The 23,950-nt window shown below is 30.6% G+C and overlaps 3 protein-coding genes across 5 annotated transcripts in view; 2 read left to right on the top strand and 1 right to left on the bottom strand.

The window, feature by feature from the left end:
- LOC108691782 overlaps positions 1-11,222 on the bottom strand; it is a 13,912-nt gene extending 2,690 nt beyond the window's left edge. Inside the window, exons 1-5 of one of the 3 annotated variants that reach the window (XM_018199684.1) lie at positions 11,021-11,222; positions 5,934-6,202; positions 5,089-5,477; positions 4,556-4,642; positions 578-661 (exon numbers count right to left, since the gene is read on the bottom strand). In XM_018199684.1, the coding sequence (XP_018055173.1) occupies positions 578-661; positions 4,556-4,642; positions 5,089-5,477; positions 5,934-6,202; positions 11,021-11,168 (977 nt within the window). In that variant the 5' untranslated portion in view covers positions 11,169-11,222. The remainder of the gene's footprint in view (positions 1-577; positions 662-4,555; positions 4,643-5,088; positions 5,478-5,933; positions 6,203-11,020) is intronic. The other 2 variants (XM_018199686.1, XM_018199685.1) reach the window with 2 other exon arrangements.
- A 2,822-nt stretch (positions 11,223-14,044) lies between these two features.
- LOC108691797 (enoyl-CoA hydratase domain-containing protein 3, mitochondrial) lies at positions 14,045-17,644 on the top strand. The gene is made up of 6 exons (XM_018199707.1): positions 14,045-14,197; positions 14,475-14,540; positions 15,033-15,206; positions 15,292-15,479; positions 15,778-15,938; positions 17,277-17,644. The coding sequence occupies exons 1-6, from the start codon at positions 14,147-14,149 to the stop codon at positions 17,498-17,500; spliced, it is 864 nt and encodes a 287-aa protein (XP_018055196.1). The 5' UTR covers positions 14,045-14,146; the 3' UTR covers positions 17,501-17,644.
- Positions 17,645-20,021: 2,377 nt separating this feature from the next.
- Positions 20,022-22,190, top strand: LOC108691801. The gene is made up of 3 exons (XM_018199712.1): positions 20,022-20,342; positions 21,592-21,741; positions 21,857-22,190. The coding sequence occupies exons 1-3, from the start codon at positions 20,162-20,164 to the stop codon at positions 22,090-22,092; spliced, it is 567 nt and encodes a 188-aa protein (XP_018055201.1). The 5' UTR covers positions 20,022-20,161; the 3' UTR covers positions 22,093-22,190.
- Positions 22,191-23,950: the final 1,760 nt, after the last annotated feature.

Here is a 23,950-nt window from a genome sequence, read left to right as displayed (position 1 = left end):
TATATATATTTTTTTTTTTTAATAAAGAAAAATTGATTCTCTAAATTCCGCAAAAAGCCAATATTGGCTACATGGTTTTTAAATTCATCAATTCTATCTTTTATACTATTTTATAGTGTCCTGAACTAAATTAAAATATGGATAACAATGAAAATATGGATAATAGTGAACATCAATAAGATAAAATAAAATATCTGAGGAACAGATTTTCAAAATGTATTTTGTCTAAAATTTGTAATTTTCAGAAGATAAGAAACAAAGAAAACTATGCACTTTATAGAAAATAACAATATGTCAATCAGTAAGATATGAAATATTAAACAAATGCATTTTGTTTGTTTCCAGTAAAAAAATATAATGCACTTCGAAATATCTATGTTTTTTCAGTAAGTAACTTAATGATGAAAAAAATACTTTATAAACATCTCAGAATAGCTTATAAGTCATTCAACATTAAACACTACGCCATCTCTAACTAAAAAAAATGAAATTTTGGACAAAACGCATTTTGAAAGTTTACTCCTCATCTATTGTGCTCTGCTCCTTCCCCACACTGGTCCCACGTCCTGGAACTTACGTTCTAGCCTTAAGCACGAGATTAAAGTCTGGCCTTCTGCGTACATAATTGCACCAAGCGGGACGTGTCTCCAATTCAATTTTCCTATAATATTGTTAACGTATTAACTACCTAACAGCTGTCTTACTAGAATAAGATGCACAAAGATGCAATAATATGAGAAATAGAAATCTAAAAAAACAATTCTACTATTTACAGTGCGATTGACAATGGTATAGATTGTTTTACCAATTAAACTCCAATTTGCACAAACTTATTACTATTTAAATATTAATATTACTATACATAATTTATAATCAATTTTGTAAAATCAACATTGCATTATTTTAAGCTAGTTAAACAGTTAATTTATATGAAAGTTATGTGCTTTTTCTAAATATAAATCTATATTAATTAAATACTCTAATGTTCTACAATAAATAATATTAACATATAATAAAGAATAATATTAAAATCGACAATTCTACTTATAATATTATAAGTTTCCACTGATTTTATCTCTACCTTCCGTTGATTAAGAATGGATTCAGAACAGGAGGAAGAATACGGACTCTAGGATTTCTTTTAATAAGCTTGTATTCCGTATGACACGTAGGATAGAGACTAGTTAATCTGCTCCGCGAGATCTTAGAGGTTTTCTCCCAGTACGATTCCTCAGAATCTTCCTTCGTCTCCGCCGCGTCATCCTTTATATCAGGTAAATCCTTAAATACTTTGTGCCGCCTGTTCGGTCTGATTACCTCAATGGTCTCTTGTTCGTAAACGCAATTCGCTTTGGGTCGTCTGATGCTTGCGAGCTCCACAAATTCGACTGAGGATATCAGGGAATCAGTGCTGCCACGAAGAAGATTCATGCTTTCCCTGATCCTGTGCTTCATTTCAATAGAATTGACTGGTTGCTCTCGCGAAGCTCTTTTAGGCGCGTTTAGACAAGCACGTTTTGAAAAATTCACGCCCGCGTTCAAGAAAATTTCGCTACCACGATGCCGTGACTGCTCCTCCGTGTAGTCCGTCAATGTGACTGATGACCCTAAACCATCAGCGCCTCGTCTGTTGTATTCCTCGACAAGCACAGTGTTATCGCTACCATAATCGAATTCGCTGTCTACATTCTTCTTGCGCAAACCTTCACCTGTCGTAATTTCCGCTTTAATGATTGAACGGCCAAGAAGGCTTGATTTATCGTTCGAACAGCTGTTGTCTGAATCTGTGTTAAAATCTAGTTTTCCATTTTTCGTGTTATTCTCGATATTTCCAATGTTATCAGAACTGAAATCTTTTTCTTGAAATTGTCTGTTATTTTTGACATGCAAAGATATGTCATTCGTAGATGCATTTAAATAATTATCAGCAGCAATTTCTGAATTTTGTGAAGGAAGAAAATATACTTCACGCTTTAATTTCTTTGAATTTCTTTTAGGTTTTTTATTACAGATATTGGTTAAATTATTTTCATATCTTTCTTCATCTATTTTAATTTCTTCAACATTTCTTGTACAATTTTTTTCTGAGGTAAGAATTGGAGAGGATATAGAAAATGATACTTCTTTGATATTTTCTGTTAGATCCAATGAATTGTGACAACTATGGCTTTGACACCCTAACGTTTCGTTTTCGGGACTCGAATTACAATCGGTCTGATTATCGCTAGTATTTAAAGATGTTATCTCATTAATCTTACGTTGATCATATATAAAAGTTGCTGTACTTCTTTTTAATTCAAGTGAATTATTGCAACGTGTATTATTTTCATATTGTTGTACTTCATCCTTAGAGTTCAGACAATCTTGATTCTGATCAATAAAATTCTTTTTCTTCGATACATTTGACGCAGTTGAATGTACTACATCAAATAAAGAAGATTTAATTAATTGATTAGATTCGGATAAATTTTGTTCAATTTCTTCGGTATATTTCATACTTTCAATTATTTCATTCATTGTTATTTGTCGATCTTTTTTATTTTCTTTATAAACATTTAGTTTATTCAATTCTGCGCCATTTATTTTTTCAGTTTCTTTTACATTGATATTTATTTCTATTTTCTTAATATTATTTTCTGTAACTTCAGTCTCTTCATAGCTTCCTATTCGCTTTTCTTCTATATTATTTGTATTAAGTTCCTCCATTGTATGTGCCACTTCAATTTTTTCAGTACTGATTTTCTGAATATTTTTAATACTTTTATTATTTGGTTTTAATTCCTCTACTTTACAATCTGCAATTTTATTATCTTCTTTATCTTTAATGCACATTTTTAACTCTTTCCCTTGTTCAATCCTAATTTTTTCGTCGTTTGCTACAATTTTTCTTTTCGATTTCTTTTGATCGAATTCGCAAATTTCGTTTTCCTTATCTTTCAAATCATTCGCAACAGTTTCCCTTTTCTTTTGATAAAATTTGCAGATTTCATCTTCCCTATCTTTTAAATTGTCCGCTACGATTTCCCTTTCCAATTTCCTTTGATCGAATTCGCAGATTTCGTTTTCCCTATCTTTCAAGTCATTCGCTGTAGTTTCCCTTCTCAATTTCTTTTGATCAAATTTGCAGACTTCATTTTTCCTATGTTTCAAGTTGTTCGCTACGGTTTTCCTTTCCAATTTTTTTTTATCAGATTCGCAGATTTCATCTTCCCTATCTTTCAAAATGTCTGCTACGATTTCCCTTTCCGATTTCCTTTGATCGAATTCGTAGATTTCGTTTTCCCTATCTTTCAAGTCATTCGCTATAGTTTTCCTTCTCAATTTCTTTTGATCAAATTTGCAAACTTCGTCTTTCCTGTGTTTCAAATTGTTCGCTACGATTTCTCTTTTCGATTCTTTTTTATCAAATTCGTAGATTTCATTTTCCTTTTCTTTTAAATAAAATTCTACGCGAGGACTATGCTTAATCGGCTTCCATTTGCTATAAAAAATCTCCGATGGCTCAATATCTTCCGAGTCTTTTATCAAATATGTCTGATTTAGATTCTGGATACCGCTGAGCCATGTAATGTCATCGTTCTTCACTTTATCAACCTTGCAGTCTTTATGAATTCGAATAAAATTATTTTCTATAATTGATAAATCTCCCTCTGTCTTATCTCTATTTTCATCTTCTTCTTCTCGATTATGTAATTGATCGAGATCGAGCAATTGGAATTCTCGCGAGAAATTATGATTAATAATTGGATCGTCAGCCTGAAAATTATCTTTCTTACGACTAATCTGCTTCCACGTCACTAACTGATCGTCTTTTTGCATGTTTATATGTATCTTACAAGGCTGTACAGTGATTCCTAGAGTCTTATCGTTCACGGCAACATTGTTGACTTTTGGATGACCTTGACTTCTAGCGGAAACGATATTTTGCATTCTGGCGGAACAAGTTTCTCGATTTCTTATATCATCATTTGGAATACGTTGGGAGATTTTTTCGTTTTGATTAAACCGTTTTCTGGATGAAGTAATTGGCGATATGATTTCGTTAGAAGAAACCAAATCATTAATCTTTGATCTCGTAGGAGGTACAGGTAAGTGGAGTGAATGACAGGAAGATATCGCAGGTTGGAGAGATCGGCAAGACGTTGATGTCAGACAGTCTTGATCTTCCAGTGGCCTGAGGAGATGGAAGCAGGATCAAGGCATGTGACTAATAATCATCAGGAGAAGGTTATCAGGGTTAAATAAAAAAACAATTTTATAAAATAGATAATTGCTGAGAAAATATTTGAAAATGTATATAGTTATAATCAATTATTATAGTTTTAATCAATTATTTTAAGCGATTTTGTTATAAAATCAAATCCAAATATTTTGAATATGTTAAATTGTCTCTATTGATGTTAATCAAAATTACAGAATGCTTTTAAGCAACCTTATCCTCTTCCCTTCTCCTCATGGGCGGAATATTAAAATCCATTCTACATTCTTATTTTTTATCTCATACACACACAATCCACAGAATTTCAAAAAGAAATTAATCATAAAAAAATCTCACCTATTCATACGATCGGCAAGACGTGACTTTATAGGTCTGGATGAGGGAGGGGAGTCCTTGAGTTGTTCAGGATGTCCAGGACGTCTCCTATAAAAGTATACATCGTCAAATAACTGATTACCAGATCTAAAATAAATCAGAAATTTTTATATGCAATATATTGTAATTTAGGAATTATTGCATAAGAGATGGATACTAGAAATATTAGAAAAAAAGAAGTATAGATAAGCAATATTTAAAGATATTAAAGAGAAAAAAGATTAAATCCAAGCAATAAACCCACGAATTTTTTTTTCTTCTTTTTTCTTTTTTCTGAAAATCACCTTTTTTTAAGATAATAAATTAAAAGTGAATAAAAAAATAAGTAATTCTCATTTCTTCAAATTTCTCATTGCGAGCAACTCACTGAAAAACTTCATTACTTTTTATTTATTGTACTATATTACCAAACAATTATTACAATATATTTTTTTCTACAAAAAACATAAGACAACTCAATTCGTTAGTGAGAAAAGCTTGAGAATTTGACTTACATAATAGCAGATTTCTGCTTGACAGGACTCTCTCGATTGCAATTGACACTCGATATAGTCTCCTTTGGTTTATGGAGCGCCGGTGATGACAATGAAGTCTTGGCAATTTGATTCGCTGCCGAACCCGGGCTGTATTTTTCACGATTGATAGCTCGACGGTTTTTCAAAGTCGGTGCCCTGTATCTCATTCGTGCCTCTAATCGTTCCTTTGCCAGATTGGTCGCCGGACTCACCGGCATTCGGATAACTCTGTCTTTGCACCAAGCCACATGACGATCATAGGCTTTGATACCGAACTGTCGGTTACACGTGGGACATGTACCCTTCTCATTGGCGCGTGTTGGTGCACCCGAGGAGTTCAGCGAATTGCATTGTTTGCGTGAATCCATCTGGAAGAATAAATTTTGGAGATGTGAGAATTTAATTACAAATAAAAGATATAGAAAAAAAGAAGTTATATTTTCTTCAATATAAATTGCACAAAATGAAATCGAAATTTTTTATTTTTGACGTGAGAATAATTTCTTTCTATTTCACTATTTTTTTTTCTTTCTATTTCCACTTTGATGTAATCCGTTAAAAAATTATTTAATATGTTGTTTAAAATTTAGTTACGAGAAAGGAAGGACTCTTTCCAAAGCAATTAAGGATGTACACATATTTTTTAAAATAAAAAAATTATAGATTTTTCTATATAATTGTTATTTGAAAGTGATACAAAAAACTGTCTCATATGTATATAATATTAACTTTTATAATTTTAAATTTTCAAATCTAATCACTTTTTGCGGAGACCATACATCTGATACATCCTTAACACACAAGAAGATCGCAAAAGGACTCACAACATCGCCGCGTGCCTCACGAATCGTTCGAAGGAAGTCGTCGTGAGTCTTCTTCCAGGTAGATCTGGACCTCTCGTCCTGCTGATGTCGCCGGATCTCCTGTTTAGGCTGGAATTCAGCCAACTCAGTACCTTGGATTCTTTGCTTAGCCGAATCGAAGGGCTTGCGCTTTTTGGCGGCGGCGCGCTCACATATCCTCGCGTGCTTCTCCAAAGACTGCGACGTGAAGGTCCGCGCGCAAAATGCGCACGGAAACAAGATCGGCGCATCTGCGTCCATTTACACGGTCCAACAATTAGTAGGCTTTCGCAATTTAAATTCCATGTAATAATAGTAGATGTTCTATATACGTATAGATGTTTTCTTTTTCTTTCTCTTATTATGAGCAAGACTACGAACTCCTGGTCGCCGCGTCGGCTGCGTCTATTCGTCATCAAACAATTAACCGAGATCAAACCCGTTGTATCTTTGATACGACGCAAACGTAATATTTGCTTTTTGAAAAATTAATAAATATTACACTTTCATTCTGTTTTTTTTAATGTCTCGTATACGTGATACTGTGACATTTATCCCCGGCACGCTAATACGGAGATTCGATCTGACTCACCCCGTACTAATCGCTATTCGCTCTGACAAAGGCCACGAATCCACGAATAATCGATATTTTCACCGACACATCGAGAGATCGCCAAATATGACGACAGTACACGTGACGTAACGTAAACTTAGAACGTATATGTGCGCATACGTTAAAAGCAAAAGCTTGCAGTGTGAGTACAAAACACATGCTCGTCATCGCAGTCTGTTTGCGGTCGATTAAACATAATTTAAAATCTAATGTTCAACTTTTACATTTTTCTAAATAAATGCATCCCTAAAAATATATTTTACACACTGCTCTATATACGATAATACATTATTTATTATGTATGTATGTATTTATTATATACAGTATTATTTTTCTAAGTGTATTTAATTGATTGTTAATTTTCATTTCTCGAAATAAACAGATCTTTGAAAGTACATTAAAAAAAAATTCTTTTTCAACATATGTTCTATTTATATATAATGTATTATGTTTGAGCCGAAATGTAAAAACCATTGTATTCAGTAAATAAAAAAAGATAGTCGAATCTTTAAATTTCTTAGCATTTTTGTCTCGAATTGAATATTTTAGGCTGTAAAATCAATTATGTAAAAACGATTAAATTTTATAAAATTAAGAAAGAAAAGTGGATCGAGTTATAAGAAAATTAAATCTCTACTTTTTAGTCTGACTAACCTAGGTTTACTAATTTTTTGTTGACAAAATGTTGTTTCTCTGTTAATATTTTATTTTCATTTGAATTTAACATAAACATAAAAGCAGTAAAAAATATCGTACTTTTTCAATAATTAAATATGATGAATATAGTATGTAAATCGTAATATAGTATGTAAATCTTTTTATTATTAACAGGATAATAGCAATGCTTTTTAATATCATAAAAATTCTATTTAATTCAATAAAATACTTGAAAATTTTGTGTATCAATATTTTGGTTCTGTAAGAGGTAAATCCTTTCTCTGCAGTCGCAAAGTAATCAAGTGCGTTGTATTTTAATAAGAAATTGTATTTTAATAAATAAAATATTTCTCATGCCATATTTATTTAATATTATTATTTAATTATACCATATTATTTAATTAAAACAATATATAATTTTTTATTTTTCAAAAAAGTCTCAAAATAGTTTGAAGAAGAAAAATTATACAAGTTTTTTTGCTCTTGCCAAAAACGCATTTCAAGTAAAGATAAGTACTTTTGCAAATGAGCTATTCATTTGTTATACACGCTCTATTTTTCCCTTGATAATCTCACTTTCTTTCCTGCGAAAAAACGCAAGACCTCGGAAACACTACGTCGCTCGCGATGAAACGTGCTGCGATTGGAAATGTCGGGAATCTAAATTGCAAATTGCACTTTCTTCGATCGCCGTGAATATTACGCAACGACTAACTACAGTCTTCTCTTCTTGCGAGATCACACACTTCAAGAGTGCCCCAATTAATATGAGCTATGCATTACGAGATAACGCCTCTATTCAATAAGCCATTCATTTTTAAAGATGACATGAACTACATTTCCTGTCTTATGGAAATTTCAATGAGACAAATAGATCGATTCTTGCAATATCTGATATTGCATCACCGTTCCAATGAAAGCAACGAATCATTTCCAGCACATCGCAAGAGTGCAAAAATAAATAAATTTCCATATGCGTGTACATATAAAGCTTTAATTCACTTTTATTTCCATGTTTGATTAAAAATCTTATTTCATTGTTTTCTATAAAAAAAGAGGAAAATATTTGGAAATGTTCCCCTATTTCTGAATCTATTTCTAATACTCCAAATACCATTTTCACAAAATTCAGAATAAACAGTAAATTCAAAATAAGAATCGATTCGCGACACGAGGGCTACAATATGTAATTTCTGCAATATCACGAATGATTTTAAGGATGTTCTCCGAAAATTCATTTTCTTTAGATTTATCTGAAACTTACAGAAAAAGCTTGTTTATTAGACCTGAATATGTGCTTTAAAACAATACCCAGAGTGAGATTAAAAATCGAAATATTCTATTTCAAAGTTGAAACGTTTAAAAAATATATATATACACACATATATATATACATATATACATATATACAAATATATAATATGTATGGATCCCTATCAAAAATCTTTATTCAAAAGTGATTTTTATTACTATATATATAAAAAAGTTTTTTTTAACAATTTTTTGAAACAATGAGATATAAAACTTGATATCACAGGGAATAATATGAAATTTGTCTGAATATGGCTTCCGGTATTCATTTTTAAGAAATCATTAAGCAAAGTAAGTAACACAGTAAGTAAAGTCGCTATTTTTTTCAATCGGCAGAGTAGCGAAGGGAGGCATTTTATATTGTATAAAAAAACTTGTATAAACACATTAACACTTATATAAATATCTTATATAAAAGTGAAATAAATTTTCATAAAAATTTTCATAATGATGAGCACTAATGTATTAGATTGAGCATAACTGCAGTCGGAGAACGTCCTTAATCGCGCACTCGTTAGTTTCGTGGTTTTTATCCGATTGAACCTCGCTTCGAGAGAGAGAGAGAGAGAGAGAGAGAGAGACTCCTCGTTTTCTCAATTCTATTAAACGACCAATTCTCAGGTGCGCGTGTCGCGTGGACGCACCTGCGGCGCCGACTCGCGCCGACGAGGACGTCGAGGACATCGAAGAGGCCGAGGGGGTCGCCCCCGCGAGGCTCGGCTCTCTCGCCTCTCGAGTGAGCAAGCTTCCTTTTTTAGGCGTCACCGAGATTCGAGTTGCCTCGCTGCGAGAGTCACACGTATCCCCTATCCGTCACGAACACACGCAAGAGTATCTGTTCCTTCCGTCCTCGGATCCTTTTCTTCTCTTCTCTTCTCTTCTCTTTTCTTCTCTTCTCTTCTCCCCTTCTTCCTCTTTCTTAAAACACAAGTGTTCTCTTTCAGCTGAACTTCTTACATGATTCATCTGTTCTTTTTTTCTCTCCAAATGAGAGAAAAAGGAAATAAAAGAGAAACTAATTTTTAATGCAAGTTCAGTTAAAAATAAACAGGCTTATAATTTCGTTGTTAACGATTTTTTATTCTTTTCTCATTCATTATTTTTTTCGTAGATTCGAGCGAATAGATTATTTGATCTCATACCGAAGATATTCTTCAATGTCGATGCGAAGAGAAAGATAGTTACGTCTTATTAAATGCGTCGAGAGAATGCGGGTATTTGCCTTCGTTCGCTACGCAGGTTTCACAATGTAATTATACAATGCGTGTATTACGATCGCATTATATATTATTCATGACGCGTATATAAAATCCTTTTACCTCGCAGTCTATATGTCACCCATTCCATTAAATCATTTATAATTCTTAATTTTTATTTAAAGCTTTTTTTTATTTTGATAAATTTTCGTTTTTTGCGCTTTTTCAACTAATCTACGGCAGCGAGAGATCTTCGGTAATTCGTATGCGTAACAAACAGGCGCTGTTAAAATGATCTCATTGCGTCGAAACCGCTTAGCGACGCCCACAAACGCAATTGCTTCTATTCTGTTTGCGTTTTCCTTCCAGAGTCGCGCGCGTTGGAAACCGGTGAAGACTTTTTTTTGCTTTTTCACGTCTAGAGCTATTGCCGTTTTTCTCCCGTCTAAGATCGACGGGACTCTTAATGCAATTGCTAAGTCTGTGCAAATTGATCAGTATGCATGACGGAGGTGTGTTATTACGATTCTTACAGCCGCTTTTAGACGTGTGCGAGTAGCAGGAAAATAAATATTTTCACCGACACTAAATGTGAAATAAAAAGGAATTCAAGGTAGCTCTTCGAGGAACGAGGTAATAATGATTAATGATAGTCGTGCATAGCTACTGAAGTTGTTCTGTTAATTTAAAGCACTTCATAAATTGAAATTTATTTAAAAGAGAAGAAAGATAGAATATTAAAACATTCAAAATTGTTATGCAATTATTGTAGCAAATTCTAATATTTTTCAAACAAATTAATAAATTTTTAGAAGTTATAATTACGTGTCAATAATAATGCGATGCTGTGTACTAATTGAAGTTATTTGGCTTTTGATTTGGAAAATAAGTTTTTGGACATCAACTGGTATCTATATAAATATAAACAAAAGTACTTGTATTCTAAATGTGTAATACATAGTATCAACAGTGATAGAGTACTCAACATAATTCCAAAAATATCGAACCATGTTAATTTTTACAGGATTCGATCGCGATAGTTTATAAATATTTAATATCCACTAATTCTTTAAATTATACGCGATTAATCTTGCATTCTTTAGTCTTATCTAAAATACACTTTATGAAACTAATATAGAGGCCAGATAAACATAAAGTATGCACATTCCCAACAATTCATCGTCCAATCGTTTAAAAGATTCGAACGCTCGCGCGAACAACATTCAATTACTCAATGTAATTCAAGAAATAATGAGAACCTGAGAAGCAATGTTTAAAAAACGCGGGCTCACCTTCGGGAAACAGCTCGGTTTGAATCTCACAAATGGACGATAGTGGACTGTTATCAGTCTCGTCATGAAACAAGATCCCGTCGTGGAACAGGGCCTCGTCGTAGAACGGGCCCCCGTCCGCGAGTCTCTTCGGGACACAACACAGCATCTGATTACGAGCGCATCAAGACACCGACTGAGAGAACGTGTGAGAACTCGCGAGGTCAGATCGGCTCTTGTAAGAGCGCCGCTCTTACAATCGTTATAACCGCGAGTATCTTCGCGACGGAAGTTTATTTTCGGCCCCGACTCGCCGTCTCACGAAGCGAATCTCGCTCCTTTTCTCGCCTCTTTCTTTAATACACCTTGGCTGCACTAACACGAGTAAACAGTGTAAAGTGGAGGTGTCAAAGAAAAATATTCGATGGTATTCGCGTATTCTTTTAGAAACTTCTTTGAAGAAAATGAAAAATTAACGTTGCTGAAGTCAACTTCAAAACATATAGTCTTTGATCTTCTATTACACTAATTATATTATAATCGAAAATATTGCTTGTCGTTATATCTACAATAACATTTTATATTAACATATCATCCTTAATATTAAATTCATAGTATATCATCCTTATTATTAAATTTTATTATTATTCGAAAACAAGTTTTCATTTTTGATATGAAGATAAATTTCTATTTCTTTTGTTGCTGTCGCGAACACAAGCACTTCAAAATATAAATAATAAATAATTTAAGATTTATTCATCACTATCTACTATCTCAATTGACGTCAGAAAAGAGGAAGAGCACAATAAAAATTCTTGCAAATTATATTTAAATAGAAATATTTTTCAATAAAACGTTTGTAATTATATAGAACAGATTTATAAAATATATCAAACATTATCTTCTTGTTTCGGAGAAATTAAATATTATTTCATATTTCTATATATATTATTATTAATTTACCGTTTGTTATAATTCATTTCATTTTTATTCATTTCCAAATACATATGATTATTTGTTAATTAACGAAATAAAAAGAATTTTTATACAAATTTATGTTTTACAAGTTGATATTCTATCGATTTAAATTTGATTTTATTGAAACATATTTGCAATTAATATAATATATTTTGCAGGAATTTTTATTATATATTTTCTCACTTCGACATCACAATTTGAGATAACGATAAAGAGTAAACAACTGGCTTAAATTAAACTTTACTGATTATTTTTTTCTCTCTACGTAAAAATTCGCGATTTCCCTCGGAGAAAAAGCTTCTCTAATGTTACTTCTTCCTTCCATAACTACGCCAGTAACCACAACAACTCTTATCCTATATACAGCAAGCAACACAACAAACAAATTGAATTATTATAAGAAGAAAAGGAGAAAAAAAAATTTATCAAGTCAATATTATTATTAATTGTTTTTCTTTTAAGCGTCTATTGAAATAAACTTAAACTGGAGATTCACGCTGTGATATAAATAAATGATATTAAAAAAGGCTACAAGCACACTATAACAATTATCTACCATGTGCATCTTCCTTGCATCATTCCATGTGTGCACTCATAAAATCCGTCTTAAAGCCTCTATTACGAAATAGAGAGTCGATAACTTCTTTCGTCGCGGTTCTCCACGATATTTCTCGTAACTGTGCATCGGTGACCACGGCCGTGTGCTGTTTACCCTATAATTAGAATGGACGGGGAGCGAGCGCGACGAGGAACCGGAAGCGGACCACAACGACGGTAGCGGGAAAAGCTACAGAGAAATGGGACCAACCCGGGAATCTCTCACTTTGTTTGCCGCTCGCACGTCGTAAATATACCCGCGCGACAATGCACACTCGCATTTACTTACCCTCAGCTTCAGCCATGTTCGTCGTTAGGGGAAACACTGGTCGTTATGGGAACGCCGTTGCCAATCCCTCCTTGGAGAACAGCCACGAAGCTCGAGGCAGGATCGCACTTCTCAAAAGCCTCTCGCAATATTTTCAATTTAAACTTAACGCATAAAAGAAACTCTGAAATTCTTTTATATAAAAATAAAGACATATGAGAACTGAACTATAAAACACAAATCTCTCTTGAAAAAAATATATACAAGTTTTTAAGAAATTAAATTAAGAGTTAGACATGCAGGATATTCGCAGAAAAATATCTAGATAATATAAATATCTTAATGTAAATATTTTTTATAAAAAAAAGAAACACATAGCTATATATAACTCAAGCAGAAATAATTTTGAAGATATCAATGTTATTCTAATAAATTTTTTTTTATCTTATTTCTGAAGTCAGAGAATTGGAGCTTATGGAATTTACAGTGTTCAAATGATGTTGAACATTGATGACATCTGTCATTCGAAGAGATCTACAGTCGAGAACATTGCGCCTCAGCTGATCGCCATGCATGTGTCGAACACGTGCACATGATTTCAATCAAACTTCGATTAATATAATATCTAAAATTAATTCAATTGGCACGATTACTTTATTATTAAAGAATGTTTAATTATATAATCAAAATTACTAATATGATCTTTTTTTCATAATTAACAAAAAATTAATTTTATTTATATAATAATTATATGTATAAAATGGTATCTTATACAGATATTGATAAATTAATCATTGATATATGTTGAGATTATTTATTGAGATTGTTAGTTAAGCATTAAGATTTTTCATTTTGCTTACATTTTGCGCATTTTATTTTCTTGTTTCATCTCTTTTTCAATATCAAATCATAAAAAATGTTTGAAAAAATATGAATAAAATAAAATTTCTTGGTGAGGGTCTATATTATTTTGACTGCATTAGATATTGATAGAATTATGATGCATTTTCTATGAAAATTCGAAGTTTTTTTGTTTAAAAAAATTACAACTTTGATTTAAAAATAGGCACCGATTTCTTCCTTTTAAATTTCGCGGGCTCACGATATGTCATCCATATCATATTATGATGTTAACCTTGCCCAACGATAAGCGCTGTTTATTATACCTTGGAAACAAGTTTCATGTCACAGTATAAGTCGAGTTCAGTATTGTCGAGTATTCAAAGTATGATACCTCACATCAAACTAACCTAAATTTCTTATCTAGAATCTTGTATACAAAGTATACAAAGTGTCGTGACGAAATGATAGTTATCTCGAGATTCGTTACTAAAAATGGTTTCACCGTTTCTCAGGTATTTTATGTTGCATTATGTGTTTAATCTAATGGAAAACTACATAATTATATAATGTTGGTACGATATCATCATTCGCGATTGTGTACGTTGCACTTTGTAGTGTTGTGTACGCGTCACGGAACTATTTTATTCGCATATGCTGATTGGTTTGCGAGAAAACAAAAGAATTGCGGGAACATTTCAAACAACGCGAGAAAATTCGAGTTGTCATTAACTAGTTTTGTGATAATTATTAATTTAAATTGTTAATCTATAATATTATTCTATATTGCAGGGAAGATATGTCGCAAGAACATTATCCACCGAAAAGAAATATGTGGAGACAACTGAAAAAAATGGGGTAGAAATGTTATTTATTTTTACTCTTCTAATGCCCATTTCTACTAATGTTAATTTCTACTAAATTAACTTATTTAATCTCAATTTAATTTATCTCTTTATTTTTTTCTAATTCTTACAACAAAAAGATAAAAAAAACAAATTGAGATTAAAATTAACTTACATTAAGAAATGGACATTATAATTATATTTTTTTATCCATGTAAATAATTCAATTTTAACTCTATTATTTATATATTTATTAAATTTGTGATAATTTGAAAACTTGTATATATATATATATATAACAATTGAAATTTTAATTATTAGTATTATAGAAATTATTAAAAATTTTTGTTTACTTGCAATATTAACAATAATTGTTTTCAAATTTTGCTAACTTAAAATCCCAATTCTACTAGTAGTTACAATTACAATTCAGCAACTATATTGATAATTACAATTATCTATTTTTCATTACTCAAAAGATCAATTACCTTTGTTTCACAATCAGGTCAGAACTATTTGTATGTGCGACTCTTCTTCCTGCAACTCCCTATCGCTAGGGATGCTAAAATCTTTGATGACAGAGATCAAGAGAGATGAGGACAACAAGAATCTCCGGTCGATCGTACTGATGTCTGAATCAAGAAAGGTGTTTTCTGCCGGGCACAATCTGAAGGAACTGGTTTGTAGCTATGGTCTCACTTCCATAAGAGCTCTTCTTCATACTCATCGCACAGAAAAAAGTATCATCGGCTCACATCATTTAGACGGCTACGAACATCAAATCTCACAAGGACGTGTTTGAGACCTGCTCGGAGTTGATGCGGGCCATCAGTCAGAGTCCGGTGCCAATAATTGCAGCGGTGGACGGTTTGGCAGCCGCAGCCGGCTGTCAATTGGTTGTGGCGTGTGATATCGCGGTGTGCACGGAAAGAAGTTTGTTCTCCACTCCAGGGTACTCTCGCAAAATTTTACTTTTCATGATTTAATGTCACATAATTATTATTAATATCATATAATATTCTTGAGACCTCCATGGGTCCTTTCTATATAAAGATTATGCGTTACTGCATCAAGCTGCTCCTCGCCCTGATGAAGTGAACTGCAAGGTTCACGAAATGTTGGCATTCCAAGAATAGATGAACATGGAAGAAACCTGCAAAACGCATAATTTTTATCATATATTATTGATTATATTATTTCAGTATTATTGAAAATATTACTTATTATTTTTTATTCAATGTCTTTCACAGAGCGAATGTCGGGTTATTTTGCTCGACACCAGCCATACCATTGATACGCAATGTGCCAAGGAAGAACGCAATGTATATGCTGTTTACTGGATTGCCTATATCCGGCAAAGAAGCTTACGAATACGGTCTCGTTAGCAAAGTTGTGGCTAATGATAAGCTCGGTAAGTCACCAATGAAAAAATGAGAAAGATTAGAAAAAGTAATACAAAAATTAAATCGAAAAATAGTAAATTAATTTTTAATTATTTTAAGAAGTTAAGCTATTTAAAAAGAAAAACTATTTGAAATTATTTTTGTAAAGAAGCAGAAAATAATTACCTTCTTTTTATTATCTTTTTCTAAGAGTTCATAAGAAAACACACACACACACACACACACACACACACACATTTTCGAGAATATATAAATAATATTAACATATTCGCAACCGTTGACAGTATTGTTGCGTTTTTTTATAAAGTATATTTAACTGATTGACCTAAGTATATTTCTTAAAATTTATAGCTATAACTAGCTGTGTAAATATGTTATCAATGTAATGCTGACTAGTTATAAATTTTAAAAAAGCATTGCCATTGATATAATGACACATCTTTTTATATTTGAAGTTCAAATTGATTAAACAGAGTGCAGATCCAGTTAGTTTTATCTTGAAAGAAAAAATTTATTTACGTATTTTCGACGGAAAAACACGAAAATTTAATATAAATTATTCTCGTAGTATTTTAAGTACTACAAAGTACTACAAAGTACTAAAAGATAGATATTTAATTTGTAAATTTTGCAGAAATTTTTTATATTTTCAAAAATATCTTATAAAATATTTATAGATACGAAATTATATTTTTATATATAGTTTAAAGTATATAATTAATTTTTTTATATAAAAGTGTTTAATTAATTTTTTTGAATATACATATGTGCAATTAACTTTAAAACTGTTTTTAACACTGTTTCTTGCTTTTAATTTTGACATTTTTTTCTATTTAGGCTTGTAACAAGTTCCTCCAATTTTAAAGAACAAGTAGTTATTTGTATAAGTATTTACTCTAATATCAACAAAATTTTATAGTTTTATTCTTATTTTGATAATGACGAGTCTCTGCAGCAATATAGCTGTACAGATTTAAGTTTATTTGGGCTTTTAATTTTGGAAAAGTTTCTGATTGCGAAAATTTAATAATTTTTTATGATAAAAAATGAAAATAATATAAATATTAATATGTTATATGTGTACCAGTATATGTTAACACTTTCGCAATCGGAAACATTTCCAAAATTAAAAGCCCATATAAACTTAAATCTGTACAGCTATATTGTAATATATTATATTGCTATATTATATTATATATTGTTATAAAAAAGTAACGTATTTACACAATTCATTTTCACTTATCATGACGTATACATTTCACTTATCATGACGTACATTTTCACGTATCTTATCCAGAGATACGATAGTGTCTCAGCGCTAAAGTTATATTTAATTTCGATTTCAGATGAGGAAATTGGTCAAATTACAAATGCAATTAATATAAAAAGCCGCTCAATTATGCATTTTGGTAAAACATTCCTGTACGAACAAATTAATCTTGATATATTGACAGCATATGCTCTCGGCACCGAAAAAATGGTAAATAATCTGAAAATGAAAGATGCTCAGGAAGGTATACAAAGTTTTCTGGAAAAGAGGAAGCCGAATTGGTCTCATGATTTAAAATAATTGAGATTATATCTAATATTTCTTTTATTATATGTAACATTGATTATATATAACATTTTGTTAGATGTGAAACCTTCTTACAATTGATATTAATGTGATATTTTATACTTGTATATAATTTCAATAATAAACTAATTAAAAAGATGTTTTGTACATAATTTGCATCTCTGTGAACAATGTTCATAGTTCATCCATTAATCATTGAAATGTAGAAAATCATTGATTAAATATTATAGAATCAAAGTTCAGTTTACGATAATAATACCTCTCTCTTTCTGTCTCAAAACTTAATAAAAAAAAAATAATTAATTAAAAAAATCGTTAAAATTTTTATTTCATAATGATTTTAAACACATAATAAGAAAAGAACATATACATTAATAAGAAAAAGAGATTTATTTTTAGTAAAATTATAAATCCTTAATATCAAAAGTAAATAGATATAGTTTATAGATTGTTATCTTAAATTGAAACTAATGAAAATTAGGGATGCATCGGATCGTAAAATTACCGGATACCGAATATCCGAAAAAAAATGTAATATCGGATATCCAGTATCCGGATAAATATCCGGAAAGATAATTTTTTGAATTGGATATCTAATATTTTCCGAATATCCGACTGGATTCCGCGGCACAATATCTTTAAAAAAAAAACTAAAGAAAAAAATTATAATTTTGTTAATCTAAGATATTATAGTATTAAGTATGCATACTTATTTATAGAACATTTATATAATAAAAAATCAACAATGTAATGATATAAAAATAGATTTAATTTATGTGCGATAAGTGATAATTTTTTATTGCTGAGGATGGCTTAAATAGTGAGCCGAAACGTATAAAATTGATTTTTAATTTAATAAGTATATATTAATAGATATTAGTTAGCATTGCATAATATAATATATCCAACGCTGACTCTTAATGCCCATTTATATATTTGCCGTTATTTTTTCATTGTATTAATTTTAAGGAATCTATAAATTTTATATATTTCTTTACTTGAATTTGTTAATAATATAAAATTTTAATCGGATATATTCTTGGATATTAAAATAATATCCGATCGTAAAAAAAGTGCCGGATAATACCGAATATTGGATACTCTTCGGAGTATCCAGTGCTCTAATAAAAATCATAATAAAAATACGTAACAAAAATTAGTATTAAATTCCATGTAAATATTCTATTGACTTATTTACAAATCTAGTAATGTTTGAAGTATAAAAATTGTAGATTAAATACAATGAATGTGTTAATTCATATCATAGACAATAATTCATATTTAGTGTTGAATTGTTTCCTTCGATTTTTTTCATGTAAAAATCTGAAAGTATGCAATTATCTGTTTCGTATGCTTAAAAAATTATCATATCGTAAAATATATACATTAAATAACATTCAGTGAAATGCAAAAATAGAAATATAGAAAAGTAAATAGATATAGTTTATAGATTGTTATCTTAAATTGAAACTAATGAAAATTAGGGATGCATCGGATCGTAAAATTACTGGATATCCGAAAAAAAAATGTAATATCGGAGTACGAATAAGTATATCGTGTTTGTGGTACATGATATTTTTTACTATTTTCCAAAAATTATGTTATGTTTATAATATATTTTCTTATTTTATAAAATTATTTATTTTTATAAAAAAATAAATATAATTTAAAAAGTTATAATTATGAATAAATCCAAAACTTTGTCAAATTTTTCATTTAACAAGTGAACTTGTCTTGTCAAATTACAGATTAATTAAAACAGATTGATCGAAGGAATATATTTATTACACAGTTTGCCCAATTATTTGCTTTATTCAAATGCAATAAATATAAATATCGAAGCGTGCACAAAACGTCATTGTTATATGTTGATGCAATTATTGATGCAACCGTCCTATTTATGATAAACGACAAAGGAGAAACATTTAACACAAGGAAAGTTACGTCCATAATAAGATTCGCGATGATAAAAAGCATGAACATTTGTTCTCGGTCTCGTTTTGATAAATTTGTTTATTACGATACGTCTTGTCCTCCTTCTTGAGAAACCTTCGTTTGTGGTCTTCAGGCTAGCAAGCTAATATGAAAAATAACGTTCAGAAAAGATTTTCAATGTTCTGTCTGATAAACGATTTGAAATCGTTTCCGGTTGGTATTTAAATAATAAGAAATGTAATCTCTACGCTTATAATTCAATTGAAATATTTAGATGCCCGTTGTTTAAATATTTTTTCTTCTCCTACAGTACGGTATTATTCGAATTTAAGTTTTGAATTCTCGTATTGCATCAGAATTAAACTACGACACTGGAGGTTGCTCATTGAAGATGATAAGGCCGAGTCCACGGTGGTCGGGCAACGTCAGTGTCTCGAAGGCCGCCGATATGCCGTTCTTATTATGACGAATAAAAAAAGCATCTCTCTTTCTCTGTCTGTCTCGGTCCCGCTATCTTCTTTGCTTTTTTCCCTACCGAGCTTATAAGTGATGACCGCCGTCGCGTTGGGAACCAGTAATCACGTTGGATTATTTCGGAATAGATCCCGAAGTCAAAAAGAAGCTACGCACGACGAGTCACAGATAACAAACAAATAGCGACGCAAAGCGGAAGTACAGTCTCTCGTACATCGACGACAAAGCAAGGCTCTCCTTTGGTTGATGAATCTTACCGAGACCATCATCGTTGGCGGTTGCCTGAGGCTTGAAGCTTCCCGGAGGATCGAAATTCGAAGGACAAATCGAGACAAGAAAAGAAGAAGTACACCGAAGGCGAGCCTGGCGATAGAAAGACAATTTACGAAAAGACAGATAACGGAATTGCTTTTCGAGAATTGCATCGGTCAGTTGGATTTGGCGAAAAACGTAGAAAATATTTATTCAAATGAGAACGCAACTTTAACAACGTTTGCGAACTCCTTTGAGTTTTTGCGAATTTAAAAAGGGATGAAATGCACATTTAGATTTTAGAGAACAAAAGAAGAACAAATAAAGTATATAAAATATAACCAAGATAAATTATTACATATATACATTATTATGTCAACTGGGCGTGATTGCGATTTATTATTCCTATATGAAACAGAAACGTGCTTTGACATTTATAATATTATAAGTAATGAAGGGGCGTAATTATCTTTATGATCAAAGATTACGTTTTGTAAGTTGGTGAAACAAAATAAGTAGATCAAATTAATTTTAATATTTGTATTTGTTATTTACATTTATTTTGCAATTAATGGATTTGAAAACTTGGATATTTAGATAGCAACAAATTCCTACGTTATTATTGAATATAATTTTTTGTTATACTATATTTGTATATTTATATATATTGTTCTACTAATTTAATCTTTCTTTAGTGAAACACAGCATTTTTTAAAAAAACTTACAGAACAAGTTTTTTCCTCTGACACCTTTTCAGCAACAAATAAAAATATTAGTTAGCAGAATTGATTCTGCTCACTTTGTTCCGTTTACTTATAAGACGTACGAAGATCAAAGCTTAACGATATGAAAGGCATGATAATGAGACATAAATAGCTATAAATGTATAGGAAGATATACGTAACCCACACACATGCACATAGATGTAATATACACTATAGTTGTACACTCTGGTATTGTTTTGATTCACATGACTAAATTCGAGATATATGTATTTTCTTCTTAAATTTTCCTTATTAAAGTATTTAATATCTGCTAAACTAATTTTTTCTTTTGTGATAATAGGATCTCTTAAAGATCTATTTTTTTATAGTAAAACATGCATGTATTGCAATTGTATACATATTCATTATAAACGTAACAATTTAATCGATAAAATTCAAATCGTTATATCGTTACTAATTAATTACTAGTAATTTTAATTTGTTATCAAGAAATATCTTAGCATAAATAATGTCAATAATAAAGAGCAAATCAATTTATTAGTTACTAATATAAATGTTTTATATAAATTCAATTATTAAGAATAGTATTATATGTAAAATATTAATACTGTAGAACATATCAAACTTTAATCAAAATACAAGAAACATTAATTATTTAATCGTACAATAAATTATTCATAATAACATTCAATTTTGTAGACTGTCGAAAAATGGCTTCCATTCCGCAGGGTGCTTTCGCAGTGTGTAAAGTTCGCTATAACGAAGAGCAAACTGTTTCTATGATGAAGAAAAAAGAAAAAACTGAAGAAAAGAAGGAAAACGTATTCAATCCGAGGCCTCCTCTAGAGGGTAAGTAAAGATGTTCTTATTTGTTTCACTATTTTTATAAATTCAACTTTCGTTTCAGACGGATACACTTCAATTTTCTTAATTTAATTTATACATTGATTTTTTAAATATGTAGGTTGGGAGTTAATGCCACTCAAGTACAACAGTAAATTGATGAATAGCATTTGGGGCTTGTACAATCGCTATTCGGTGCACAATTTTAAGAAGAACACTGATGCCGAGAAGGGGGCCCACGGTGGAGTGGCCGCGGCAATCTGGGGCACCATTTTGGAGAACCAGTCCTCAGCCAATGTCGCCGTCGCCGCCACCGTGGAAGCCCCACAGATCATAAGGACCAAAAATCGCCTTTAAAATTTTAATTAAACGCGACGCTTGTAACTTCAAAAAATCATTGAAAAATAGTAATAGTAGTTGGGAATGAGCAATTTATGCGCATAATTATAATATAAAATGGGATAATAAATAAATATATGTATATATATATATATAACGTATTTAAAAAAATACGTATATACGAAAGATATATTAATAATTATACGTATATACAAATTTTATTGAGGTTTCGAATGGCCATTTTAATGTTTACATTGTGAGATTTCGCCTTATAATTTGTTATTATCATATTATTTCAATATCATTGCGTCGTTGTTATTCGTTTTGATTCTAAAACCAAGCTGTTATTTATATGTATAATAAGGCAGTATAAAAATCAATTGTGCTATTTGCAACGCAATAATCGAGAAAGACTTTGTAGCAGTATTTAAATGTTTATTTGTTTAGGAATTTGTTTGAGATCGATTCAGTTTCTGATCGATTAGTCGGGAATAAAAACTTTAAATGGTTCCCATTTATGCAGATAAAAATTTGCATGAAAACACGAATCTTGTTGAATAGTCGAATAGCGAAACTATATTGTGAAATATCGCGAAATATTCACCTTACATGTACACGTACAGTAATTGATAATGAATTATGTGATCGCTTTATGTATTATTGTAATAAAGTAAATACTAAATAAATTAATTAACTACATATGTGTCAAATTAATATAATATGTTATAATAATTATGTTATAATAATAAAATTTAATTTAATTTAAAAAATTTGACATCTTAGAGAATATCCCTTCAATGATAATTAAAATTGTAAATTCTTTTATCGTCTTAAGGAATCTAATTGAAACTCTTTTTGAAAAAATCGAAAAATTTTTTTTGCATTTTTTAAAAGTTTGAACCTTTAAAATATTTTAAGCTACAAGACCGATGTCAAAATGTCAAAAAGATGAATGTTCAAAAATTGGCCAAGTTATAAGAATATATAGGGAGGCGAATCAGCTTATCGCGCGCCATTGACCAAGCTAACCAAGAAGCCTCTATCTGAGTATCTATCTTTTGTGTTTTTGTATGAGCCACTCCGTGGCCATTTTCTAGAAGCTGAAAGCGAAGTGTATGGTGCTGGAATAGCAGATTAAAGGTAAGGCCATTTTATTATATAAAAAAAATCGTTTCGAATTTTTTTTTGCATTTTTCTCGAAACCATATTTTTCAAGACAGGTGTAAACTTTTCTCTGAAACTATAACAATCCGATTGACTTCAATTTTGGCAGGAATATTCTTAAGAAGATTATTTATCGTGTAACGTATGATTGTTTTGATATGTTAACTCATTTATTTATAACAAACTTTTTAAGATGAAAAAGATTTTGTCGTTTTAAGATGAAAATAATTTTTTTTTCAAATCGAGCTACTTTCCATATTTCTCAAAAAAAAACCTTACGTTACACGATAGCTATTACATCTGTTTACAAGAAAATATTTTGTTTTTTGATTTCAGATCACTCCCGCCCTTGGAAATATTATTTCGTCCGATCTGCTGCAACGAAGAAACTTTGTGAGACTTGCTCTATAATTTAAACTTTTTAATTAATCTGTTTCAAAAAAATAATACAATATATTAAATTTAATTAAATAATTAGACTCTTTACAATTGCATATAAAAAAAATTAATTATAAAGAGGCTAATATGGGAGTCAACGCTATAAGTGCGCAAATTCTTTCTAAATTATTATTTAATAAATGATATACAAATAATATACATTTGTCAAATCTATTTTAAAATTTACAAATTTACAGTTTGAACATTGTATATTACACATATAAAATATAAGTTAATTTTACGCAGTAAGTAATTTAAAAAAAAAAAAATCTCT

This window comes from Atta colombica, unplaced genomic scaffold (assembly GCF_001594045.1).
Source record: "Atta colombica isolate Treedump-2 unplaced genomic scaffold, Acol1.0 scaffold52, whole genome shotgun sequence".
NCBI lineage: Eukaryota > Metazoa > Arthropoda > Insecta > Hymenoptera > Formicidae > Atta > Atta colombica.
This window is presented reverse-complemented; position numbering and strand designations above follow the sequence as displayed.

Excerpts from the sequence above, each read along its gene's own strand:
- LOC108691797 (XM_018199707.1), top strand. The coding sequence starts at position 14,147 with ATGATAGTTATCTCGAGATTCGTTACTAAAAATGGTTTCACCGTTTCT. Across the intron at positions 14,541-15,032 it reads AGACAACTGAAAAAAATGGG|GTCAGAACTATTTGTATGTG; the intron begins GTAGAAATGTTA and ends TTTCACAATCAG. Across the intron at positions 15,939-17,276 it reads TGTGGCTAATGATAAGCTCG|ATGAGGAAATTGGTCAAATT; the intron begins GTAAGTCACCAA and ends TTTCGATTTCAG.
- LOC108691801 (XM_018199712.1), top strand. The coding sequence starts at position 20,162 with ATGAATCTTACCGAGACCATCATCGTTGGCGGTTGCCTGAGGCTTGAA. Across the intron at positions 20,343-21,591 it reads GCTTTTCGAGAATTGCATCG|ACTGTCGAAAAATGGCTTCC; the intron begins GTCAGTTGGATT and ends TCAATTTTGTAG. Across the intron at positions 21,742-21,856 it reads TCCGAGGCCTCCTCTAGAGG|GTTGGGAGTTAATGCCACTC; the intron begins GTAAGTAAAGAT and ends TTAAATATGTAG.